Consider the following 22,502-nt stretch of genomic DNA (forward strand, 5'->3'; position numbering starts at 1 on the left):
CATTTGGAGTGAATGTAACCTAATACTCAAACCTCAGGGCAAGAGTACATGGAAAGCAACCTACTCAGAAGAATCTTGAACATTTTATTTGCCGTAAAGAAAGGAACTCTATAAAGGTTAGCGAGAATCACAATCACTGAAAGTACAGCATGGAAAATACTTGGTTTTATAAGGCCAAAGTCTGCAGCAGCTGGGACACTTGAAAGTCTTTTTTTTTTTTTTTTTTTTTTTAAGATTCCATTTATTCATTTGTCAGAGAGAGAGAGAGTGAGCACAAGCAGGGGGAAAGGCAGAGGGAGAAGCAAGCTCCCTGCCGAGCAGGGAGCCTGATGAGGGACTTGATCCAGGACTCCAGGATCATGACCTGAGCCGAAGGCAGCCACCCAACCAACCGAGGCACCCAGGCGCCCATTGAAAGAGTCTTACCTGCATCAGCACCAGCACACCAGGTGCCGTTTCAGGGCCCAGAAAACCAGGAGGAAAGAAACAGCAAAGTAAAACATTGTGATGTGTAAGGAGCAGCTCGCCGTGACAACCAATGCTATCTTACAGATACCCAGAAGCCACTGCACTGGCCCCAAGGGAGCAGACCTTTGCCAAAGAGCCCCACTTGGTCTCACTGGCTGACAGACCAATGCACAGATTCCAATTAGCAAGTCATCGTGGGACTGCAAGTAACTAGTTTTGTCTGGCTGGTCAGATGCCTTTTCAGATCCCGTGTCTTCATCCTATACTGGACTGTAAACTCCTCAAAGCAGGAAAATAAACCCTTTACTTCTTTGGCCCCCATCTCCTCAACTTGCTCCAGCTACATTTACCAACAGAGATGAGTTCTCATCACGCACACAAACATATAAACGATGCAAACCTAGTGCTATTTCTGGTCTGGCCTAACTCTCCGGTAGAAATTTTTAGGAAGTTCACCATTTATCCTATTGGTTGCAAAGCCCTGTCTAGAAAAACTTGTCTTCCTCCCTGATCATTTCAGGAATAATTCCTTGAAGTTCTATCAGATAGCCAGTCCTGCCTACACAGACTCTTAAAACCACACAGAACGAGGTTATGGTGGTACACATCTGAACAAGAGGAATCCAAGCGCAAAGACTGAACCGAAAGCACCAAGGTCTATATCCTCTCAAAGGAAGGCCAAGTAATATCTTAATGCAGTAACGACAATAAAAGATGTCTACACATCAAAATTAATGCTATCCTGTTGGTTAACTGGAGCCTTCTACCCGCCTGAATCCTACTCAAGCCTTGGCACAAACGGTGCCATTAGGAACACGGTCTCTTCTCCCTTTCTGAAATGTCGGTCCCAGGTGCCACTGCTGGAGGTTGCGGCCTGGCCTTGCATGCCAACAGCTGATTAAAACAGCCATTTTTATGGCCTGCTCCAGACACGCACATATTATCAGAACTAATTAAGAATCACTGATAGCAGTGTGAAGAGGCCAAAGGAATTCTCAGGAGTCCTGAGCCATTAACAACCCTAAACCTGTCAGACAAGTCATGCCTACTTCAAACATCCTCTTTACCTGCAAAGTCACGCAAGAGAGAGCTTTCCCTCGACCCTATGCATTTCTTCTGAGGGCTCTCTGGAGGCAGGCTGAGCATTTTCTGCTACCTTTCTCCTCATAGTCCTGAAGGGTACAAAACTCACAGTACAGGGCCAGGAGAGCAGACCCCACGCCCTGGCTGGCCAGCTGCTACAGCTCGAAGCTGACGGTGGGGGGCACTGCTGACCAACTGGCACACTTTGCGGCCTAGGGCCAGATGAGGCCGGACTCCTCTCTGCTCACTCTGTCGGTTACCGGGCCTAGGACTCCCCTGTACCCTCCTCAGTCTCTCTGAAAGGAAGCACCACAAAACGTTCCTTTCCAACATTTACACACGAAGTCCCACAGTCAGACTGGCTTATCAGAAACAGGCAGAGGGAATAAAATAAACTCCAAAGGAAGGGAACCAAGAACATAGCGTGTAAATGGCAAACAATAACACTGCCAAAGCTGAACATGAGCCAAGCCTAATTATGTTTGGGCTGGAAGGTGGATCTTTATTGTTCTGGAACCAAGGCAGTAAAATCAGTTGGTAGGGTTTCTCTCAGTATGTATTTTACAGCTGTCAGTGAAACAAGAAAGGGAGATATAATTACAGCCAGTTCGTGACAAGCAGAGCACATCTTAGGATCTGATTAAGCTTAGAGTATCCAGGAAAACGGCTTAGGGCGCACTCTGTGCAGGCTGGGAGACAAGACTCCTCCCCACAAGCTCACCCCACAGCATGAGGCTAGGTGTGCAAGCTCACTGGCCGCCACGAGAGCCACCACAGTGCCTGCTGCGGCCTCCTCTTCTTCAGGCCTTTCCCACTTCCACACGGCTCCTTCCAGTACGTGCAACTTCAGGCCTCCGCCTCTCTTACGGACATCTGTACACGTTCTCGCACCCTCAAGCACCATGTGCAAACCTGCCCCAGCAGCCTCCGCGTGTACCTCCCTCCCTGTCCTTCAAACCTCCCAGCCTTCTGGTTGTGTGACAAGACTCCCACAACAGTGGCAGCTCAGATCTAAATTCAATCCTCACGCTGACATGGCCCTTTAGTCAGAAAGGCTGTGTGCACCCCATGTCTTACTAATGAGCACAGCTCACTGAAGGCTCAGTGCCTCAATGAGGGCCTGGTGATTTTCCAGGGCCAGGAATTCTGATTCCATTTCTGTGGGGGTCACAAAACCGTGGGGAGATATTCTTTTTTTTTTTTTTTTTTTTAAGTTTTTATTTTAAACACCCAGTGCTCATCAGGACAAGTACATACATTCCTTAATCCCTATCACCTCTGTCACCCATCCCCCTGCCCACCTCCCCTCTGGTAGCCATCAGTGTGTTCTCTATAGTTAAACACAACTGGTTCTTTTCGGGAGTATAAACCAGTAAATTCATACCCTCGGGCCCACTCTGCACAAGAGAGCCCCTGGAGATTTACATGAAAGGTACACAAAATGAGACTGGTGTAAAGTGTATCTCTGAGAGAAGGACTTGTTACAACAGAAGCCTAAATACTCAATACTCTTTCTTAGGACCCACAAGGCCTCCATGATCTGGCCCCTGTTTACTTTACCTCCTTTACCTTGGACCCCAACTCCCACCACGTTCCAAGGCATTTTGGCTGCTTTCTGGTTCCTAAAGACGCCACGTCCCTTCTGGCCTCTGGAAGCACGTCCCCTCTTCTGGGATTCTCTTCTCTCTTCCAATACTCTACCCACACTCATGGCTGGTCCCTCATTCTTCTTCCCCTCTTCCTAAATATCCCCCAGTCTCAGCATGCTGCTTATTTTCTTCGCTGTACTTCACTGTAAATAACTGCTTTTGTCTTTTCAGACTGCCTACTTTGCCCGACTGCGAGCTCCGTGCAGGCAGTGCCTGTGTCTGTCTCGTTTGCTGCTCTAGCCTGTTCGTCATGGTCCTTCAGTGGCAGCACAGGGCCTGGTCGGGTCTACATAAATATGCGAGAATTAATAAACGAACGGGAAGGAAGCCTACCAAACTCCCTCAGCACATTCTATTCCCAGCTGGGTAAGAGCCCAGCTTTAACCGAGGTTAAGTGTGGGTGAGATGTTGCGGACTCCTTCCCCACCTTTTCCTTCCCCCATTTACAACAACCAGACAAACCCCCGTCCACCCTGGCCCTCGTTCCTTCGGGCTAAAGCTCCACTGGCACAAGCTTTGGATTCAAGGGGTAAAGGACCTCCTGAAAAGAGGACTCATTAATTATGAAGGGGAGAAGTACCTTTACAAAGAAGAAAGCCAGGGGGTGATACCTTACCAAGTGGTTAACTCAGCCCCAATGGTGAGACAAACTGACACTGTATATTCTTACGATGTGATACCCTGAGAGACACAGAATCCCACCAAAACCTTGGGGAAAATGTTTAACATGAATCACATGGAACATGAATCACATGAATCAAAAGGAACAATCAGTAAATAAAACTAAGGGCTATCCTGCAAATCAACCGGCCTAGACTCTTCATAAATGTCAGTATCACAAGAGATGCCAGCAGCTGTGGGAACTCTCCTGGTTACAGGAAACAAAAGAGATACAACTGTACCTCAACAGCATCTCATACAATGTAGTGCACAGCTGTTGACTAAAATACAGCTGTAAAGGACACGACCAGGAACTGGGGAGCTGTGGGAAAGGAGTACATATTAGATAAGGGCTTGGTGTGAGCTGTAAGTTTCCTGAGAGCCATCTTACAATACGGCTGTAAGAGCAACGCCCCACTGAAGGTACAGGCAGGTATGCAGGGGTAACGTAATGAACTGTAACGAGAGCAACGAAATCTCAAGTGGCTCAGGTGTGCTCCTGTGTGTGTTTATATTGAAAAGTAAATGTGGCAAAATGTTAATAGGTGAATCTAACTGAAGAGCGCACGGTGTTCATTATACTATTAGCAACTTAAAGTGTAAAACTGCCTTCAATAGAAAAAGGGGGGGCACCGGGTTGGCTCAGTTGGTTAAGTGTCTGCCTTCGGATCAGGTTATGATCTAGGCCATGATCTCAGGGTCCTGGGACCGAGTCCCGTGTCGGGCTCCCTGCTCAGCAGGGAATCTATTCTCCCTCTCCTTCTGCCCCTCTGCACCGCTTGTTCTCTCACTCTCTCTCTCATTCTCTCAAATAAATAAAATCTTTAAGTGGAAAAAAAAAGAATGCTAAAATATTTAAAAATAAATAAGTAAGTAAGTTAGTTGGGGGCAGAAAAGAGAGAGTTAAGTGCCTTCAAAGCAAATATTTGCAGAGTAGTAACACATCAAGCTAGTGGTGGGGTGGGGTGGGGAGTGGCAGGAGACAGAGAGTAAATTACAAAAAATATAACAACGGGGGCGCCTGGGTGGCTCAGTCGTTAAGCATCTGCCTTCACCTCAGGTCATGATCCCAGGGTCCTAGGATCAAGCCCCACATCGGGCTCCCCACTCAGTGGGAAGCCTGCTTCTCCCTCTCCCACTTCCCCTGCTTGTGTTCCCTCTTTCACTGTGTCTCTGTCAAATAAATAAAATCTTTTTTTTTAAAGATTTTATTTATTTATTTGAGAGACACAGCCAGCGAGAGAGGAAACACAAGCAGGGGGAGTGGGAGAGGAAGAAGCAGGCTCCCAGCGGAAGAGCCTGACGTGGGGCTCGATTCCAGAACTTGGGATCACGCCCTGAGCCGAAGGCAGACGCTTAACGACTGAGCCACCCAGGCGCCCCCAAATAAATAAAATCTTAAAAAGTATATATATATATATATATATACACATATACACACACACACACACACACACACACACAGACCTTGTTTCCTACAGTCTTTCAGTCTAGCTGAAAACAGAAAATATATATGTGCAAATACCAGAAAATATGCACACTAAACTGTTATCCTAAGCACAAGTGTAAAGTATCGATTTCAAACCAGGAGCTGCAGGTGATAGGTTCAAATTCTCAAACTGAACCATGCCTGCAAAGGCAGGCAGGACTGTAGTCAGAAGGACAGGAGAGAGAGAGAGCACTCCAGGTGGAGTGGGGAGGAACCATGAACAAAGTTCCACAGGCTGGGATCTGGATGGCCTGTGCAGATGGAAATTCCCTGCTGGAGCCCTGAGGCTGATGTGAAGGCTGGCTTAGACTCAGAGTAGCGGGCAGGCCCAGACTTCAGAAGGCTCTAAAGGCCAAGTTGTTTTATGCAGCGGGAAGTTGACTGGGATAGAAAAGAAAGACAGAAAGACTGGGTAGAACTGATGTCAATCAAGGGACACACGCAGCCTGTGGGGTAGCACAAGAAACTAAAAAGTCATGAGCATTTCAATGGCAACTGAATAAGGAATAAGAGGGCCCCAAGCCAGAATGAATACGGAGGATAAAGGAAACTCCTTGCCAGGGCTGCTACAGAAGGAATCACTATGTCTACTATTAAATTAGAAAAAAAGGATGTCAGGGCAATCTGGCTGCGGCATCCGTCACCCCACTGATCGCCAGGGTTCATTCGACTGGTCTGGCTGGCTAGGCAGGTGTCCCCTTCCTCCCTCACCACTCCATGTGTGTCCCTCGTGTGTCCCTTCAGGAGGGCCTGAAGCTGCGTGCTGGTCGAAGAGGATGACCTTCCCCAATAGAGAAGGGCTGTTCTCTCGTCAAGGGTATACGAGTACCTGCACTCCCCTGTTAGAAACTCCAAACAAGTCTCTCAGGGTCCAGCTGCAGGAGGACACAGGGCAGTCAAGCCTCCAAGGCTCCAGAAACATCCAAATGAGGCGCTGCACGTGGCATGAATTTTTATGAGAAGGAACAGGCGAAGGTGGCTGCAAAGTTTTAGGCCAGACACCTTAACAATGGCGACTACGCGGAAAGAAACACGAATGCAAGGGAGGCAAAAACACTGTGAGACTGCCTGCCAATGCGTACAAGCAAGCCCTTCAGGCCTCTGGTGAATATCCACCTGATTACCCAGGCCCAGAATCTCTGGGGGACACCACATTAAAGGGATGCACTACTCCCTCAACCCCTGGCACTGGGGATGTGCTTAGAACCCGAGGTTCCTCAAATCAACCAAGTCACTATCAAGGAAGTCTGCCTGCACAGACACCATTTCAGAAACTAGGTTCATCAGCTCAGTCTCGTGAAAAGTCACAGTGGCACCTGGCGCAGCACAGGTGCGTCAGTGCAGGCGCTCGGACCCAGAACACCTAGAATTTACCTCCTGATGCGCCCCTGCGGCTCTCAGGAGCACAATCGCTGAAGGAGGTCTCGTTACCCTTAGGGTAAAATTCTTCAATGGCCACTTCTAAACTCAAACATTTATTTCTTCCTGAATTCCTGCTGAACACACATACAGACCCAAAGCAGATTTCCTGATTATCTGTTCTTCAAGAGACAAGAACACTGGCAGCCAGAGCTCAGAGGCAGAAATGGAACACCAGCTGTGGAAGACAACTGCCACCCTCAAATGTGAAGGTCACGCTTGTCCTGACAGCAAGACACATCCCCACTGATGTTCAGAGAGTTAGCCAGCCAAGGTGGGGAGAGTCAAGAGGCAAGCCATGAGGCAGCAGGCACAAACCGACTGGGGCTTCACCAGCAGCTCCCCTTCAGAGCAGGAACCAGAACTGCTTTTCCCAAGAGAAATGGGCATGTTTAAGTGGTGCTGGACTCAAAGGGAGCTCAGACCAGAGTGCCTCACTCAAACTTGGACTTGATCCTTTTGCAAGACAGTAAACAGTAACTCCACCTCAGGTCATTCTCCTCATATACTTGCTGCTCCCCAAATCTCAGCAGACAGACAGACAGCATGGAGGCAAAGGAACACGCTTCAGGCAAAGCAAATGGGACAACCGCAGAGACTGACTGCACCGGCAGCACCCCGCTGCCTCCCATCCGGTCTTCTAAACACTTGAGGGCAGGAGGAGGCTACACAGTAGAAAACAAACAGCAGAAGTCAAAAAAGAATGCTACCCACTAGGGAGGGCTCTTGAACAAATACACCCAAGAAGAATTTATTAGCACTCAGGAAATGAAGAATTCGAGACACTTTAAAAGTCATTACTGATTTGAAAGGTTTACTGGATCACTTAACACCAACAAAACGGGGATAATAACAAAATGGAGAGAACAGTGCAATCTCATAGATGCACCATGAAAACTGTGACAAACATGAAGTGCTCAGAATGGTGCCAATGACACAGTAGATATCCAATGAACTTTCAATAGTATGACACTGATCATAATAACGTTACTTCTACTGAACCAGGCTCCCACCATCCCCTTGCTGCCACCTCCAAGCCCTGGACACACTTCTATAATTTGGTTACAGTACTCTGTAACAATGGGTTACTCTGTAAGGCCCCTGGGGTGACAATCACTTACCCAGAGGATCCAGAATGGTGCCTCGCACGTAGTAGAAATTTTATAAACGTAGATGCTTTGAAATACCCTTACTGAGGCAGGCTTTGCAATTCATATTTGAAGTTAAAAACTAACAATCATAAACTGGGCATTGTACCAGCTGCTTTTCCACATGATCTCATTTAATTGACAATTTTATCCCACTTTACAGATAAGGACGGGCTCAGCAGCCCCCATTTGGCTACGTAACTCCATTCTCTGACTTTACAGAAGCCTCCTCATCGAAGCTTTAATAACTCCCTGACCTCTCTCAGTGTGGTAACTCGACTATTTGCTTTCCCGGAGCTCAGCCACAAAACACCACAGGAGGGAAATCTCAAAACCATGCAGACTTGGCCTGCTACAGACTTAGGCAACCTAATGACAACTAGACTCTCACTGCCATTCTTCCTGCCCCACAGGTCCAATGCCTTTGAATCCTTCACTCACTCAATCGTTTTCCACCTGCTTTCAACCATCAAATTCCCCTTGGTCACTTCTCTCACACCTTTGTCATCCTTTCCTTGCAGCGGTCCCAACCTCTGGTACGTTAGTTATGTCATGAACCTAGTCTTCCTACTCTGGTTTCTCTCCTCTCATTCCACCCTGAAATCTATCATGAGACCAGTCTTCCTCAAGACTCTAAATCTTCCTGGGGCACCTGGCTGGCTCAGTCAGTTAAGCGTCCTGGGATCAAGCCCCGCATCCGGCTCTCTGCTCCTCCCTCTCCCTCTGCCTGCCACTTCCCCTGCTTGTGTTTTCCCTCTCTCTCTCTGTGTGTCAAACGGATAGAATCTTTAAAAAAAAAAAAAGACTAACTGCTGCAACAACGCCCGTGGAGCAGCCGCGCTGATTCGGGAGAAGGACGAGGCACAGACACGTTAGCTTGCGAAAGAGAGCGTGGGTGCAGGGGACAACAGCCAGGCGCGCCACCGCCAAGAGTGTGATCTCCCCGAACAGCTGCAACCTCGCGTATTTATTGGCAATAAACAATCAAAGACAATCAAGGGAATAATCCGTATTACATCCTAGTGAATAGTAGTACATCACGGGGATTAGATGATGTAACGTTCAGCAAGTGAGGCCTATTCTTAAACATGTTTTTATGGACCCCGCGGGCTATTGTCAAGAGCAATCAAGTTTCGGTTGGGGCAGCGTTCTGCCCTGAGCGAGCCGGGCGTTCCCGGCCGCTGGGCAAGCTGGGCGTTCCCAGCCGCTGCGCTCTGATGTTTACGCTAAAGCCCGCAAGGTCACAAACATGTTTTCCTATTATATCCTTAGCATAAGCTCTCGGCCAGGGACTGCTGCAACTAACTCTTCCTAAAAGAGACTGGTTTTACATCATTTTCTGAATCCTTCAGTTGTTTCCTTCAGCATAGGACAAGGATAGCATACGCACACAAGGCTCTGTACTCTTGTGGTCCAAAGCTTATTTAATTCTTGCTACTCCCCCACACAAACCCTCTCTGCCCTGGCCAAACCAGCTGATGGACAATCTCCCACACGGCCCTTTACTCACACTATTCACCAGCACCCACCAGCCTACCCACACATCTCCTCTTCCTCTCTGCCTGCTGAAATCCTGACCATGCTTCAAGGCTTCTGTCCTGCTCCTGCAATTAACATCCATACTCACTGGACTCCAGGCATATACGGTATCCTTTCATTTCCTAGTACATTTTTTTAAATTTATTTTTTAAAAAAACTTACTTGAGAGAGCACGCACGTGTGCATGTGTGTGGGGGTTGGGTGGGAATCTCAAGCAGACACCCGCTGAGCACAGAGCCCGATGCAGGGCTCGATCCCAGGACCCTGAGATCAGAGCCAAAATCAAGAGTCGGATGCTTAACTGACTGAGCCACTGAGGCGCCCCTTCCTAATGCATCTTAATAACAAATACAAGATCTCAGAGTGACTTACACAAAATAAGCAGCAGTATTTAGACTAACCTATTTCTTTTAGAATAATATGAATGTTGAGCAAAGATTCTTCTAACCAGCGTTCTCTGAGAACGTCTAACCACTGAACAGAGTGCTCGCACGCATCTTGCATTTGACAAACTTGATAAACAAGTATGTGACCACTGCATATCACTATTTAGCAGGCTAAGTCCAAGCTGGAGGGATGTCTGACAATCCGTGATTGTTGGAGACAGCAGCACTGTCAAAGGACTCAAAAAGGCTTTCCAGAGAGAAAAGATTTGAGTTAAACAAAGAGCTAAATTTAGTTGCTTCCTGAACGTGTTTTCCCAATGAACAGACCTTTTAGAACCCTGCCCCCATCACATTCACACACACACACACACACACACACACACGCACACACACACAGTTGGCAGCGTACTGCCAAGAGGAGTGTTAGCCTTACAGCATAATGGCTGAGAAACTGCTGACACCACTTAGCATGCAGTCAATGTGCTGGATACCAACAGCGAGCTGTCAGAATCCTAAGACCCAAGCCATCACATGACGTGGGTAGTAAACAAGTTGCTCTTTTGCCACGCTGGGGATTAGTAGAAAATACGGTATTTGGGGTTCTAGGACATGAATGCCAAAAGGCTAGCTGGGAAGCTCTCCAAGCCACCCTCCAACAACTGTTGATCTAAGCTGGTCCGTTTCTGAGGACACTGCAGAGAAATGACGGCGTCTATTGTGCCGTTACACTGCCTTTCTCCTCTGATACTATATCCTTCCTCCTCTCTAACTTAGCCACCTTCCGAAGATGAAAGGAAATGTGATAGATAGGGTTTGTGAGAGTCTTTATCCTTCTGAGCTTCGATGTCCTCATCTGTAAAACAAGAAAATCATACTAAGTGATCAAGTAACCTAACACTAACATTTGATGGTCTTAGGTTGTTTTCCCACACGTTCTAGATACTTTGGCTTACTCTGACTGTAACATCTGCACAGAAGATCCAAGTGGAAAAGCGTCCCAAGCCAAGCACTGAGTAAGAGTAGAAACCAAATTTGAGGCTTTTGTCTTGTTGCTGGAGCAGAGACAAAGCCACCTATAGGGGGCGCCTGGGTGGCTCAGTCATTAAGTGTCTGCCTTCGGTTCAGGGTGTGATCCCAGAGTTTTGGGATTGAGCCCCACATCGGGCTCCTCCGCTGGGAGCCTGCTTCTTCCTCTCCCACTCCCGCTGCTTGCGTTCCCTCTCTCGCTGGCTGTCTCTGTCAAAATAAATAAATAAAATCTTTAAAAAAAAAAAACAAAAACAAAAAACCACCTGTAGGAGAAGCTAGCTGCTCAGCAAGGCAATGGCTTGCTTGCTCTATTTCCAGCATAGACCCTGCTTGGCAAAAGGGCTTCATTTGTACTCCTATCAGTACTGAGGACAAAGAAGAAAACCAGATGGCATGAAGCCGCAGGACCTCTCACACCCTCACTGTCATGCCTCAATGAAGTGCAACTGGTCACCAGCACACCACAAGCCGCCATACCTGAGTGCCTGGCTGAGGACCAGCTCATGTGGTTTGTCGTAGGCTTGTTAATGGCAATTCTGGAAAAAGAGCTTCATGCGAGAGAAGGGAACTTCTTACTTCTGTCATTAAATTAAACAAGGTGTGAAAATCAAGTTGGGGAGGTGGGGTGCGTAGTAGGAAAAACTTCGCACCCTAGAATGCAAGTTGGTACAGCCACTCTGGAAAACAGTGTGGAGGTCCCTTAAAAAGTTAAAAATTGAGCTACCCTATGATCCAGCCATTGCACTACTGGGTGTTTACCCCAAAGATACAGACGTAGTAAAGAGAAGGGCCATATGCACCCCAATGTTCATAGCAGCAATGTCCACAATAGCTAAATCGTGGAAGGAGCCGAGATGCCCTTCAACAGATGACTGGATTAAGAAGTTGTGGTCCATATATACAATGGAATATTACTCAGCTATCAGAAAGAACGAGTTCTCAACATTTGCTACAACATGGACGGCACTGGAGGAGATAATGCTAAGTGAAATAAGTCAAGCAGAGAAAGACAACTATCATATGATTTCTCTCATCTATGGAACATAAGAACTAGGAAGATCGGTAGGGGAAGAAAGGGATAAAGAAAGGGGGGGTAATCAGAAGAGGGAATGAAACATGAGAGACTATGGACTCTGAGAAACAAACTGAGGGCTTCAGAGGGGAGGGAGGTGGGGGAATGGGATAGACCGGTGATGGGTAGTAAGGAGGGCACGTATTGCATGGTGCACTGGGTGTTATACACAACTAATGAATCATCGAGCCTTACATCGGAAACCGGGGATGTACTGTATGGTAACTAACATAATATAATAAAAAATCATTAAAAAAAACACAGGGGCGCCTGGGTGGCACAGCGGTTAAAGCGTCTGCCTTCGGCTCAGGGCGTGATCCCGGCGTTCCGGGTTCGAGCCCCACGTCAGGCTCCTCTGCTGCAAGCCTGCTTCTTCCTCTCCCACTCCCCCTGCTTGTGTTCCCTCTCTCGCTGGCTGTCTCTATCTCTGTCAAATAAATAAATAAAAAATCTTTAAAAAAAAAAAAAAAAACACAAAACTTCCCACCCTCCCCTTTGTCTACTTGAGCAATGTTCTCTCAGGCTCTTTTAGATCTGAGAATCTTTCCTGAGTCTACTATTATTCTCTCCCTTTTAGCCACTTCACTCCAAGGCAGGCTATATTTCCCCAAGCTCAGGAATTTCAGGGAAAGGACCTGCTGCATGACTGGACCACCGCAGCTCAGAGAGCTACCAGCAGAGGTGGCTTATTTTGCAAATGAGGGCAGTAAAAGACGGGAGCCGGGAGCCGAGGGGCAGATGAATGGCAGGAACTGAGAATGCTACCAGACCTGCTGGATGATGGCTGCCTCTGAAAAGCTTAACACCTGGCAACTGAAATGAAGCCTGATTCTGAGCTGGGCTGTTTGCCTACACACAGGTGGTAAAAATTAAAGGAGTTCAGCAAGTCACACTGTCAGTGCCACTTAGGGAAACTACCTTAGTAAAGAGGTATGCCCACCAGAGTCCTCCAGCAAACAATGGAAAAATAATTTGGTACTCTCTCTGCCTTTTTTTCCCCCCACATGGAAAGCATGTGCAAACTTCTATACTCAGCAAACCAAAGAAACACAACCTTACTGCTGTCTACAAAAAAGCCACGCCATATCTAATTTTCCTCCAAATGTAATTAAGCCATCTCCGTAATACTTCCTATAACCACTACTACTTTTCTAAATTTATCCTCCCTATATTCAAACCCTCAAACCAAAATGAATATTGTACTTAGTTCCTTCTCTACTTAATTAAAATGATTATGAATCCTCCTTCAGCTCTTTAAAATCATTCATTAAGAATGGTTTTCAAACTGTATTCAAAGAAGCCCAGATAATGTGGTTTAGTGGGAAGGGACAGGGACAGCGGTGACGTAGACCACCTCTCCCACAGCTGGTTTTATCTGCATCTAATGCCATGTGTTTTTCTTGTGTGTGGTTTTTGTTGTGGTGTTTTGTTTTGTTTTTTTTTAAGATTTTATTTGAGAGAGAGAGCATAAGAGTGGGGAGGGTCAGAGGGAGAAACAGACTCCCCGCTGAGTGGGGAGCCCATGGTGGGGCTCAATCCCAGAACTCTGGGATCCTGACCTGAGCCAAAGGCAGATGCTTCACTGACTGAGCCACCTAGGCGCCCCTCTAATGCCATGTTTGAAGAAAAGATCCTAATGTTAAAAAAAAGAAACGTAAAAACCACTGAGGTAATAGATTAGACTATCCTATACAATGACCGACATAACTACCAAGCCACTACTTTGTTACATGAGAAATAGGACCAGCCAAACCCTCCCTGACCAGGGATAGCAGGAGATGAGGCCGGTGCAGTAAACAAATGTAATTTATTGAAACCCCAATTTTAGCCAGTGGTTTCAACCATCCATCTCCGACTGTTTTTTACCCCAACAAACAACTAGTGAAACAGAGTCGAACTTCTGCTGAAATGTACAGGTAGTAACAGGCAAGCCAAAGTGAAAAGCCAAAGATCTGATTATATGCATCTAGACAGCTGGCTCCTATGCCTTTGGTTGTTAATCATGACACACTGAATAAAGAGCAGACCAGAACCTGTCAGATGTAGGATATAAATGGACATGAAATCAGCCCCCTACCCCACACCACTACATCCCCCGTGGTAGGTAGGACGCCATATTAACCACAACTCCCAAGAGATAATAATAATGAGCCAACCACAAAGCCACTTTAGTTAATTCCTACTGCAAGACTCTGATTCAGAATTTAGGTCATTCTCTTTCAAGCATAACAGAAAGGGGTGAGCAGCCAGTGGGATGTAGGCCTGGTGCAACTCACCCGTGCAGAACTCCTTGCTCACGTTGTGGGGCACTGTGATCCGCCGGTAGACAATGGGCTCTGACTCCAGGATGTTCTCATCGTGGCGGTACCGAGCTGGCCTTTCATTTGGGATGCCCCGGGAACGGGTACCGCTTCTCCTCTCATAGGTATCGATCTCCTCAAACACAGCTGCTTTGTCAAAAAGGGCCAGGTTCCCTTCAAAATCAAAATCTGTGTCTGGGATCTCTTCAATATCATCCCCGAAGCACTCATCATCTTTATTCTTCATCTGGCCATTCTTTAAGCCACTTTTCTTTGGAGTTGCCTGATTTGGGTGTCTGCTACTAGATGACCCTGGAGAAAAAACAGGGACTAAAATCAGTGTGCCCACGGGAAGCACTCAGTGGAAATGGAAAACACATTAGTCTTTTATGGACAGTGTTACAGGAATCAAAGTGAAGATGGTAAAGATGAGTTATTTTCAGATCATATTAAGTAGCACAACCTACCACAAATCTCATGGAATAACAGATTTCATATATTACCCAAGTAACAGTGAATATAAAATAAGTACAATTCCTGGAAATCTTAACCAGTTCTATGCTTCCTAAGGAAATTACTAATGATCGAGGCTTTTCGGACAACTGAACATCAAAAAAGTGGAAGGGCAAGAGTACAGCAGTCTCCTCCCACAGGTCTGGGTGGTTTGATTTCGAATGTCCAGCAGCCGTTAACAGAGAAATACCCCTCCTCCCAAGTAACATAAGGCCACCTCCTCGTAACCTGAAGCTCATAGGAAGAGAATACTCAACTGGCTCCTAATTCTATGCTTACCAAGCAAGCAACCTTCTCATTTTTAATTTGATCTCAGCCTAGACCCCAGCAGGAGAGAATCTCTGGTTTAGAGAGATTCCAGATCTTGAGCCAGGCATACCTATCACTGCAAGTTGGTATTTTGATTTATAAACCTGTTTTTAGATCTCTTAGTTAATGTGATCTCTTTTTCTCAGAACTTAACACTTGTCGGTAAGCAATTTCCACACCACAAATACAAGGACCACACTGACCCGATTCTACAGCGACAAAGCAAGATGCACATTAACAGCACAGCAGCCACCCTCCATGTGGCCGCCACACATCCATTAGCTACTCTTCCGGCAGCCAAGACAGAGCACCCCACAGAATTCTCCAAACTGTCCATTCTCGGAGAACCCTGAATTTAGTTTATACTCTGACCCAATATGAACACCCTGAAAGGGTGGACCAGGTTACTGGTAAGCCAAATGGAACCTCCAATATGGTTTAAATAAATGAACCTCCTTTTGAAAGACTGAGCTCCTCAATTATTAAAAATACTCAAGTAGAGGTTAGAATGATCATGAGCAAACCCCCTCACAGGTATCATCCCAACTATACGACTCTAGCTTCTCACAGCAACTCCCTTCTACCCTATAGACCAGCCAGGAAACACAGGATCTAGCTGCAGTTCTCATGAACATATTATCTTACACCTGTTATCCAACTTTTCAATTTCCCTGTATGTAGAATGCCCACTATAGTATCCCTAGCACAGTTCCTAGCACATAGCGGGCAGTCAATAAATATTTAACAAATTAATCAACACTGACAAAATCAATTACAATAATTATTCTGAAAGATGTGTACTGGGCACCTAGGTGGCTCAGTTGGTTAAGCATCTGCCTTCAGCTCAGGTCAGGATCCCAGGGTCCTGGGACCGAGCCCCATATCCCCCATATCGGGCTCCCTGCTCAGCGGGAAGTCTGCTTCTCCCTCTGCCTCTGCCTGCCACTCCCCCCGCTTGTGCTTTGTCAAATAATAAAATCTTAAAAAAAAAAAAAAGAAAGAAAGAAAAGAAAAAAGAAAGATATGTACTGTGTAAGCAGAATTCGTGTCCAAGTCTTCCTAGTCAAATACTGGTATGGAAAAGGGCTGAGCTGGAAGATGAGATTTAGGCCTCTGAACAAAACTAAGGCTGGCCAAAATTATAAAGTAGAGGAAGATCTAGCTGAGGCCCCATAAACAGCTTGAATTATGAAACAATGATGAGCTCGTCAAAATCTGGGTTAAGTTCTAATTCCAATAATCTGACAAAAACATTTAGTGAAATGTTTTTGCTGTGTGCCACAGCTAGGTGCTAGGAAAACACTGTATAACCAAGACAGGCTACTCAAAAAGGAAGGGGAGCTATGTAAGCAAGTAACTGAGATACAATGTGGTAAGAATTACAGTAGAAATTTATATAAAGTATCATAGAAATGTGGATGAGAATGCAGAATTGGATTAGGAGTGGGGGAGCAGGCATGAAAACAGGTCAGGATAACACCATCAGCAATATAAGTAGGGAGGGGAAGAACCAGAAAAAAAGTCCATTGTACAGGACTAATGTTCGGCCTCAGTCTTTTTTTTTTTTTTTTTTAAGATTTTTATTTTTATTTATTTGACAGAGATAGAGACAGCCAGCGAGAGAGGGAACACAGCAGGGGGAGTGGGAGAGGAAGAAGCAGGCTCCTAGCGGAGGAGCCTGATGTGGGGCTCGATCCCATAACGCCGGGATCACGCCCTGAGCCGAAGGCAGACACCCAACCGCTGCGCCACCCAGGCGCCCCCTGCCTCAGTCTTAAATCAATGCATACTATTAGAAAACAGGTCTCTAGCCCAGGGGTTTCTCTCCGATGGGTGTGTTCATACCCAGGAGTGTCAAGGTTGATCCACTGGGATGCAGGAAGAAGACACTGAATCTTCTCTTTACATTTTAACTAAAAAGAGTAGGAAATTCAGATTTATGAACTAAAGGTACAGACGGAAATTTGCATCCTTACGAGGTTTCATGCCAGCCAATCACTGCCAGCATTTGAGGTATCACAGGAAAGAGTGATGTTCCAAAATAAGAAGTATGTCCGTGCAATGGACTTAACACCGATTTTTTTTTTATCATGGTAAAACATACATAACAAAAAACTTAACCATTTTAACCATTTTTAAGTCCATAGTCCAGTGGCATTAAGTACATTCGCACTGTTGTGCAACTGTACCAATTTTTAGCTACTGAAGCATACTAAAATAAGTGGCTTAAGAAGATGATGATGATGATAATGCAATCATAACTGAACAAGAGCATGGCAGAGCTAACACTTCCTCTATTCCTTTTATAAGCCTTCCTTAGCTACAATGAAGTTCTTAAAAAATTAATCAGATCTAAGAAGATGGTCTCCCAAATTAAAAAGTATCAAGGTTACTCCAAACACGAATCCATACGGACTATTACTAACTTCACACTAGGGTACATTCTACGTCAGGAGTCTGCAAACTATTTGGACTCTGCCAAATCCAGCCCCACTGCCTGTTTCTGTAAGTTTTACTGGAACAGCCCCGCTCATCTGTTTACACAATGGCTAAGGCTACCTCTGTGCTACAGAAGCAACAGTAAGTACTTAAGACAGAGACCTTATGACCTGCAAGGCCTAAAGTATTTAACATCTGCCCTTTTACAGAAGAAGTTTGCTCACCCTGCTCTCCATCATGCCTCCCAGAGGTATTCTTTTTGTTTATTATGATCTTTCTTTTTCAGCTAATGACTCTTCAGCCATGAAAAATATTTTAAATTTTTTAATTAACTGAGCCCAGGACCAGTTCTTTGAACCTCTGTTTCAATAATAACAATAATAGTAAGTGTATCACTTATTAAACTACTGTCTTTAAGATTTTATTTGACAGACAGTGCATAAGCGCAAGCTGGGGGAGGAGCAGAGGGAGAGGGACAAGCAGACTCTCCGCGGAGTGCAGAGCCCAACTCGGGGAGCTCAATGTGGGGTTTTCAACCCTGAGATCATGACCTGAGCCGAAATCAAGAGCTGGACGCCTAAGCGACTGAGCCACCCAAGTGCCCCTAAACTACTGTCTTTCAACTCTACACTCAATCTTCGCAATTCCAAGCTGGAACTCTACAAACTACATTTTTCCTTCCTTAACTGGCTTCCTGTTAGGTTCCGCTACCAGTAGGAGATACCTGAAGATAATGGAAGGAGAAATGAGAAGGGACTTTCTCCTTGTTTGATTGCTGTTTGCACCAGCACTGCCCTGGCAGTTGGTTCCAGCCTCCAATTTTTCTTTCTGGCACGTGTAGACAGAACAAGCTTTACTGCAACTCCCTAGAAGTACTGGCATGGGCTCTGGGAAGCCCGTTCTCCGAGCCTCCAGGAAACGGCAACCTCTTCCCTGTCCCCTCAATGTCTCTTCTTGCTTCTTTGGTCTTCTGACACCTACTTAACCAATTCTATTAAATTTCATCAGAAATAACTAGCACGGTTACTATTTTCTTTAGTGGCATACCTAATAGTGGTATAAAAAATTTAAAAAAATTAATGACCCACAGTTAATTACTCTTCTAATCAAATGTTAATGTTTAATGAGCAAAAAAATTCTGAAGCATTAATAAATTAATATTACTTTAAAATTGTTGTTTATTTAATCCTTTTTCATTTGTAAAGGTAAAGAACTTTCTGAATTACAGACACACAGACATACAGAGAAATAGCACTTACAGCTCCAATTCTATAATCTCAGACATGGGCCAAGAGTAACCACAGACCAGGGGGCCCGGATGGCTCAGCTGGATGGGCAACTGCCTTCGGCTCAGGTCATGATGCTGGAGTCCCAGGATTGAGTCCCAGGATTGAGTCCCGCATTGGGCTCCCTGCTCAGCAGGGAGTCTGCTTCTCTCTCTGACTCTCCCCCCTCTCATGCTCTCTCTCTTTCACTCTCTCAAATAAATAAATAAAATCTTAAAAAAAACAACAACAGTAAACACAGACCAGTCTAGATGTTAAAGAGCTCATCTTCTCCCAGTGTGGATGGAAGTCTTAACTGACTTGAGCTCAAAGTAGATAAACAGACAAATAGAAAAGACTAAATAAGACTAACCGGATTCTCTGTTGTCTCTGACCTGAGAGTAGGTATCTAGGAACATTAATCCCCTAACAGAGATCGAGTCATCAAACCATAAAGCCAAACCCCTAATCACTGCTGCTACCAATGGGGGAGCAGCTTAGCTATAAACACACCAAAAACAAAGAAAAACACAAAATTAGTAGAAAGGGAAAACACTAAAGAAATACAAAGTCAGCCAAGGTCTACTGTGGCTCTGGATTCACCCTGGGAACAAAGAAAAGAGGCACCCGGGCTTCATCTGCTCAGACGTGCAGCCCTGATTTCTGTTTCTACAGCTTTACTGAAGTATAATTGGTATACAAAAACCTGCACATAATGTATACAATTTTAGAAGTTTGGACATATTCAAACACTTGTTATACCATGACCACAATCAAGGTAATAAACCTGTCCATCACCCCCCATCACCCCCAAAAAGTCAATGACTCACAGTTATTCACTGTTCTAACTAAATATTAATTTTTTAATAAGCAAAACATTTTGAACCACTGAGCCAAATTTAAACCAATATTACTGTAAAGATTTACTTTGTGTTTATCTGGTCCTTTTTAATTTGTCCTTTGTATCTTGTATCTGATATATACATAGTACGTACGTAGAGAAGTCAATAAATTGGTGAGCCAATTAAGAGTTCTCAATGTCACAGAAATGCTTAGATTTATTTATTTATTTATTTATTTATTTATTTATTTATTTATTTATTTAAATTCCTTTATTTGACAGAGAGAGAGCACAAGAAGGGGGGAGCAGGGGAGGGAGAAGCAGGCTCCCTGCTGAGCAGGAAGCCCAGTGTGGGGCTCGATCCCAGGGCCCTGGGATCATGACCTGAGCCGAAGGCAGACGCTTAACCAACTGAGCCACCCAGGCGCCCCCAGAAATCCTTAGTTTTAAAAGAGGAAGTACAAGAAACCTAATGAAATAACATCAACATTATGAGTCAAATACTTCACGCTTATTTTAAGGTACTATTTAGGCCAAAGCATAATTTCTTTGAAGCTTTATACAGTTTATCTGAAAGACACAAATGGGGGTGGTCTCCATGAGTGTCTTCATTGCAGCCAATGGCACCTATAATCACACCACTGCTTACTAAATCCAAAACACATTTCACTCAGGAGAAAATTCTGATCAGCATTTTTCTATATTCGTTCAAAAATGTTCATTAAGCATCTGCTATCCCCTGAGATCTGTGCTAAGTGCTGGAGAGTCAACGGTGAACAATATAACATAACCCCGGTCCTTTGTGACTCTCACCCCCCTTTACTATCACTCCCAATCACTTCTGCAGACCCAACAGTCAACCTGCCTGCATCTTCCACCATGCACTTTCAATAGGCCCCTCAGGGGCGCCTGGGTAGCGCAGTCGTTAAAGCGTCTGCCTTCGGCTCAGGGCGTGATCCCGGCGTTCCGGGATCGAGTCCCACATCGGGCTCCTCCGCTAGGAGCCTGCTTCTTCCTCTCTCACTCGCCTGCTGTGTTCCCTCTCTCGCTGGCTGTCTCTCTGTCACATAAATAAATAAAATCTTTAAAAAAAAAAAAAAATAGGCCCTTGCCACAGATAAGCAATTTTAGAGTTTGCCCTGTAAGCAGACTCTGTTGTTGCCTATCCAATACCCAGACCTCTCTACCCTCAGAATAAAACCCATTTTTGTTCAGATAGATACGATACCCTCCTCTAAGGTGAAGGAATGGATTAATTTCTGAATCAATCATGGTGGTGCTCTTGCCAACAACTGATTTAAGCATGGGCATGAGAAGAATACTGGTCAAGACAGGATGGGGGGGGTTGGTTGCAGAGGGTAGCTCTAGAAGAAGTTTTGGGTTTTTTTTTTTTTTAAGATTTTATTTATTTATAGGGGCGCCTGTGTGGCTCAGTCGTTAAGTGTCTGCCTTCGGCTCAGGGTGTGATCCCAGAGTCCTGGGATCGAGCCCTGCATCGGGCTTTTCCGCTGGGAGCCTGCTTCTTCCTCTCCCACTCCCCCTGCTTGTGTTCCCTCTCTCACTGGCTCTCTGTCAAATAAATAAATAAAATCTTAAAAAAAAAAGATTTTATTTATTCATTATGTCAGAGAGAGAGAGAGAGAGTGCACACAAGCAGGGGGAACAGGAGGCAGAGGGAGGAGGGTCCCCGCTGAGCAGGGAGGGCTCCGCTGGGATCACGACCTGAGCCAAAAGCAGATGCTTAACCAACTGAGCCAGGCATCCCAGCAGTTTCTGATAAAGGTTTCCTCACTCCTAAAGAACTTCTGATTCTCAATCAGAGGCAATATTACCCCCATGGGACATCTGACAATCTGACAATGTCTGGAGACATTTTTGGTTATTACAGCTGGTGGTGGTTGGGGAATGCTCCCGGCATCTAGAAGGTAGAGTCCAGGGATGCTGCTAACCTTCTACAATGCACAGGACAGTCCCCACAACAACAACAAATTAACTGGCCCCAAATATCAAGAGTACTGAGGCTAAGAAACCCTGCTAAAGATGATACACTGTAAGAGACAGTGTCTTCTTTCCTGCTGAAGAATCTGGATGAGACACATAGAACTGCTGAACCCAGCTAGTTTCAGTCTGAGGACAAAGCCAACACACAAAGGAGAGCTTCCGAGAAACAAGACTGAAGGCCTAATTGTACTATCCCTGGAAATGTCCCAACTCTGGACTTCACCTGTGACATAATTTCTCTCTGTTATTTGAGCCATGAGGTAGGGTTTCTATTACTCAGAGCACCCTGATATAATCCACTGGTACATGAACATTTACCACGAGCTTTTTCACAAAGATAACTTCGTTGCTATAATACTTTAAAGTACTGTAAGGCGGGGTGACCGGGTGGCTCAGTCGGTTGAGTGTCTGCCTTTAGCTCAGGTTATGATCCCGGGGTTCTGGGATCGAGCCCCGCATGAGGCTCCCTGCTTGGCGGGGAGTCTGCTTCTCCCTCTCCCTCTGCCATTCCCCCTGCTTGTGCTCAATCTCTCTATGTCAAAGAAATAAAAATGTTTTAAAAACTTAAATAAAATATCGTAAGGTATTAGAAAAGCAAGAAAATAGTTAAGATGGTTATTACTGTCTACAGTCATTTACTAGCCGAGAGCAAAGGAAGACACTAAGGACTCACTCTACCTTGTCATCTTGCAGAACCTATGTACCCGGCACCATCTTAAGCTTTGATATGCACATTGTATCAGTCTGTCTTCAAAACAACCCGATTACAATTACCATTCTACAAATGAAGAAACTAAGGGTGCTCCAAACCGATATGGCTGATAAATGTCTGAATTAGGATTTGAACTCTGAGCTGTCAGACTCCAAATTCCACGCTATCTGTGGAAACAAG

General features: G+C 45.4%; 1 protein-coding gene across 2 annotated transcripts in view; it reads right to left on the bottom strand.

The window, feature by feature from the left end:
• EDC3 (enhancer of mRNA decapping 3) overlaps positions 1 to 22,502 on the bottom strand; it is a 56,427-nt gene that overhangs the window by 8,668 nt on the left and 25,257 nt on the right. For both annotated transcript variants that reach the window (XM_026478514.4, XM_044392001.3), the window contains exon 4: positions 14,219 to 14,554. In XM_026478514.4, the coding sequence (XP_026334299.1) occupies positions 14,219 to 14,554 (336 nt within the window). The remainder of the gene's footprint in view (positions 1 to 14,218; positions 14,555 to 22,502) is intronic.

The sequence above is a fragment of the Ursus arctos genome, unplaced genomic scaffold (assembly GCF_023065955.2).
Source record: "Ursus arctos isolate Adak ecotype North America unplaced genomic scaffold, UrsArc2.0 scaffold_28, whole genome shotgun sequence".
Taxonomy (NCBI): Eukaryota; Metazoa; Chordata; class Mammalia; order Carnivora; family Ursidae; genus Ursus; species Ursus arctos.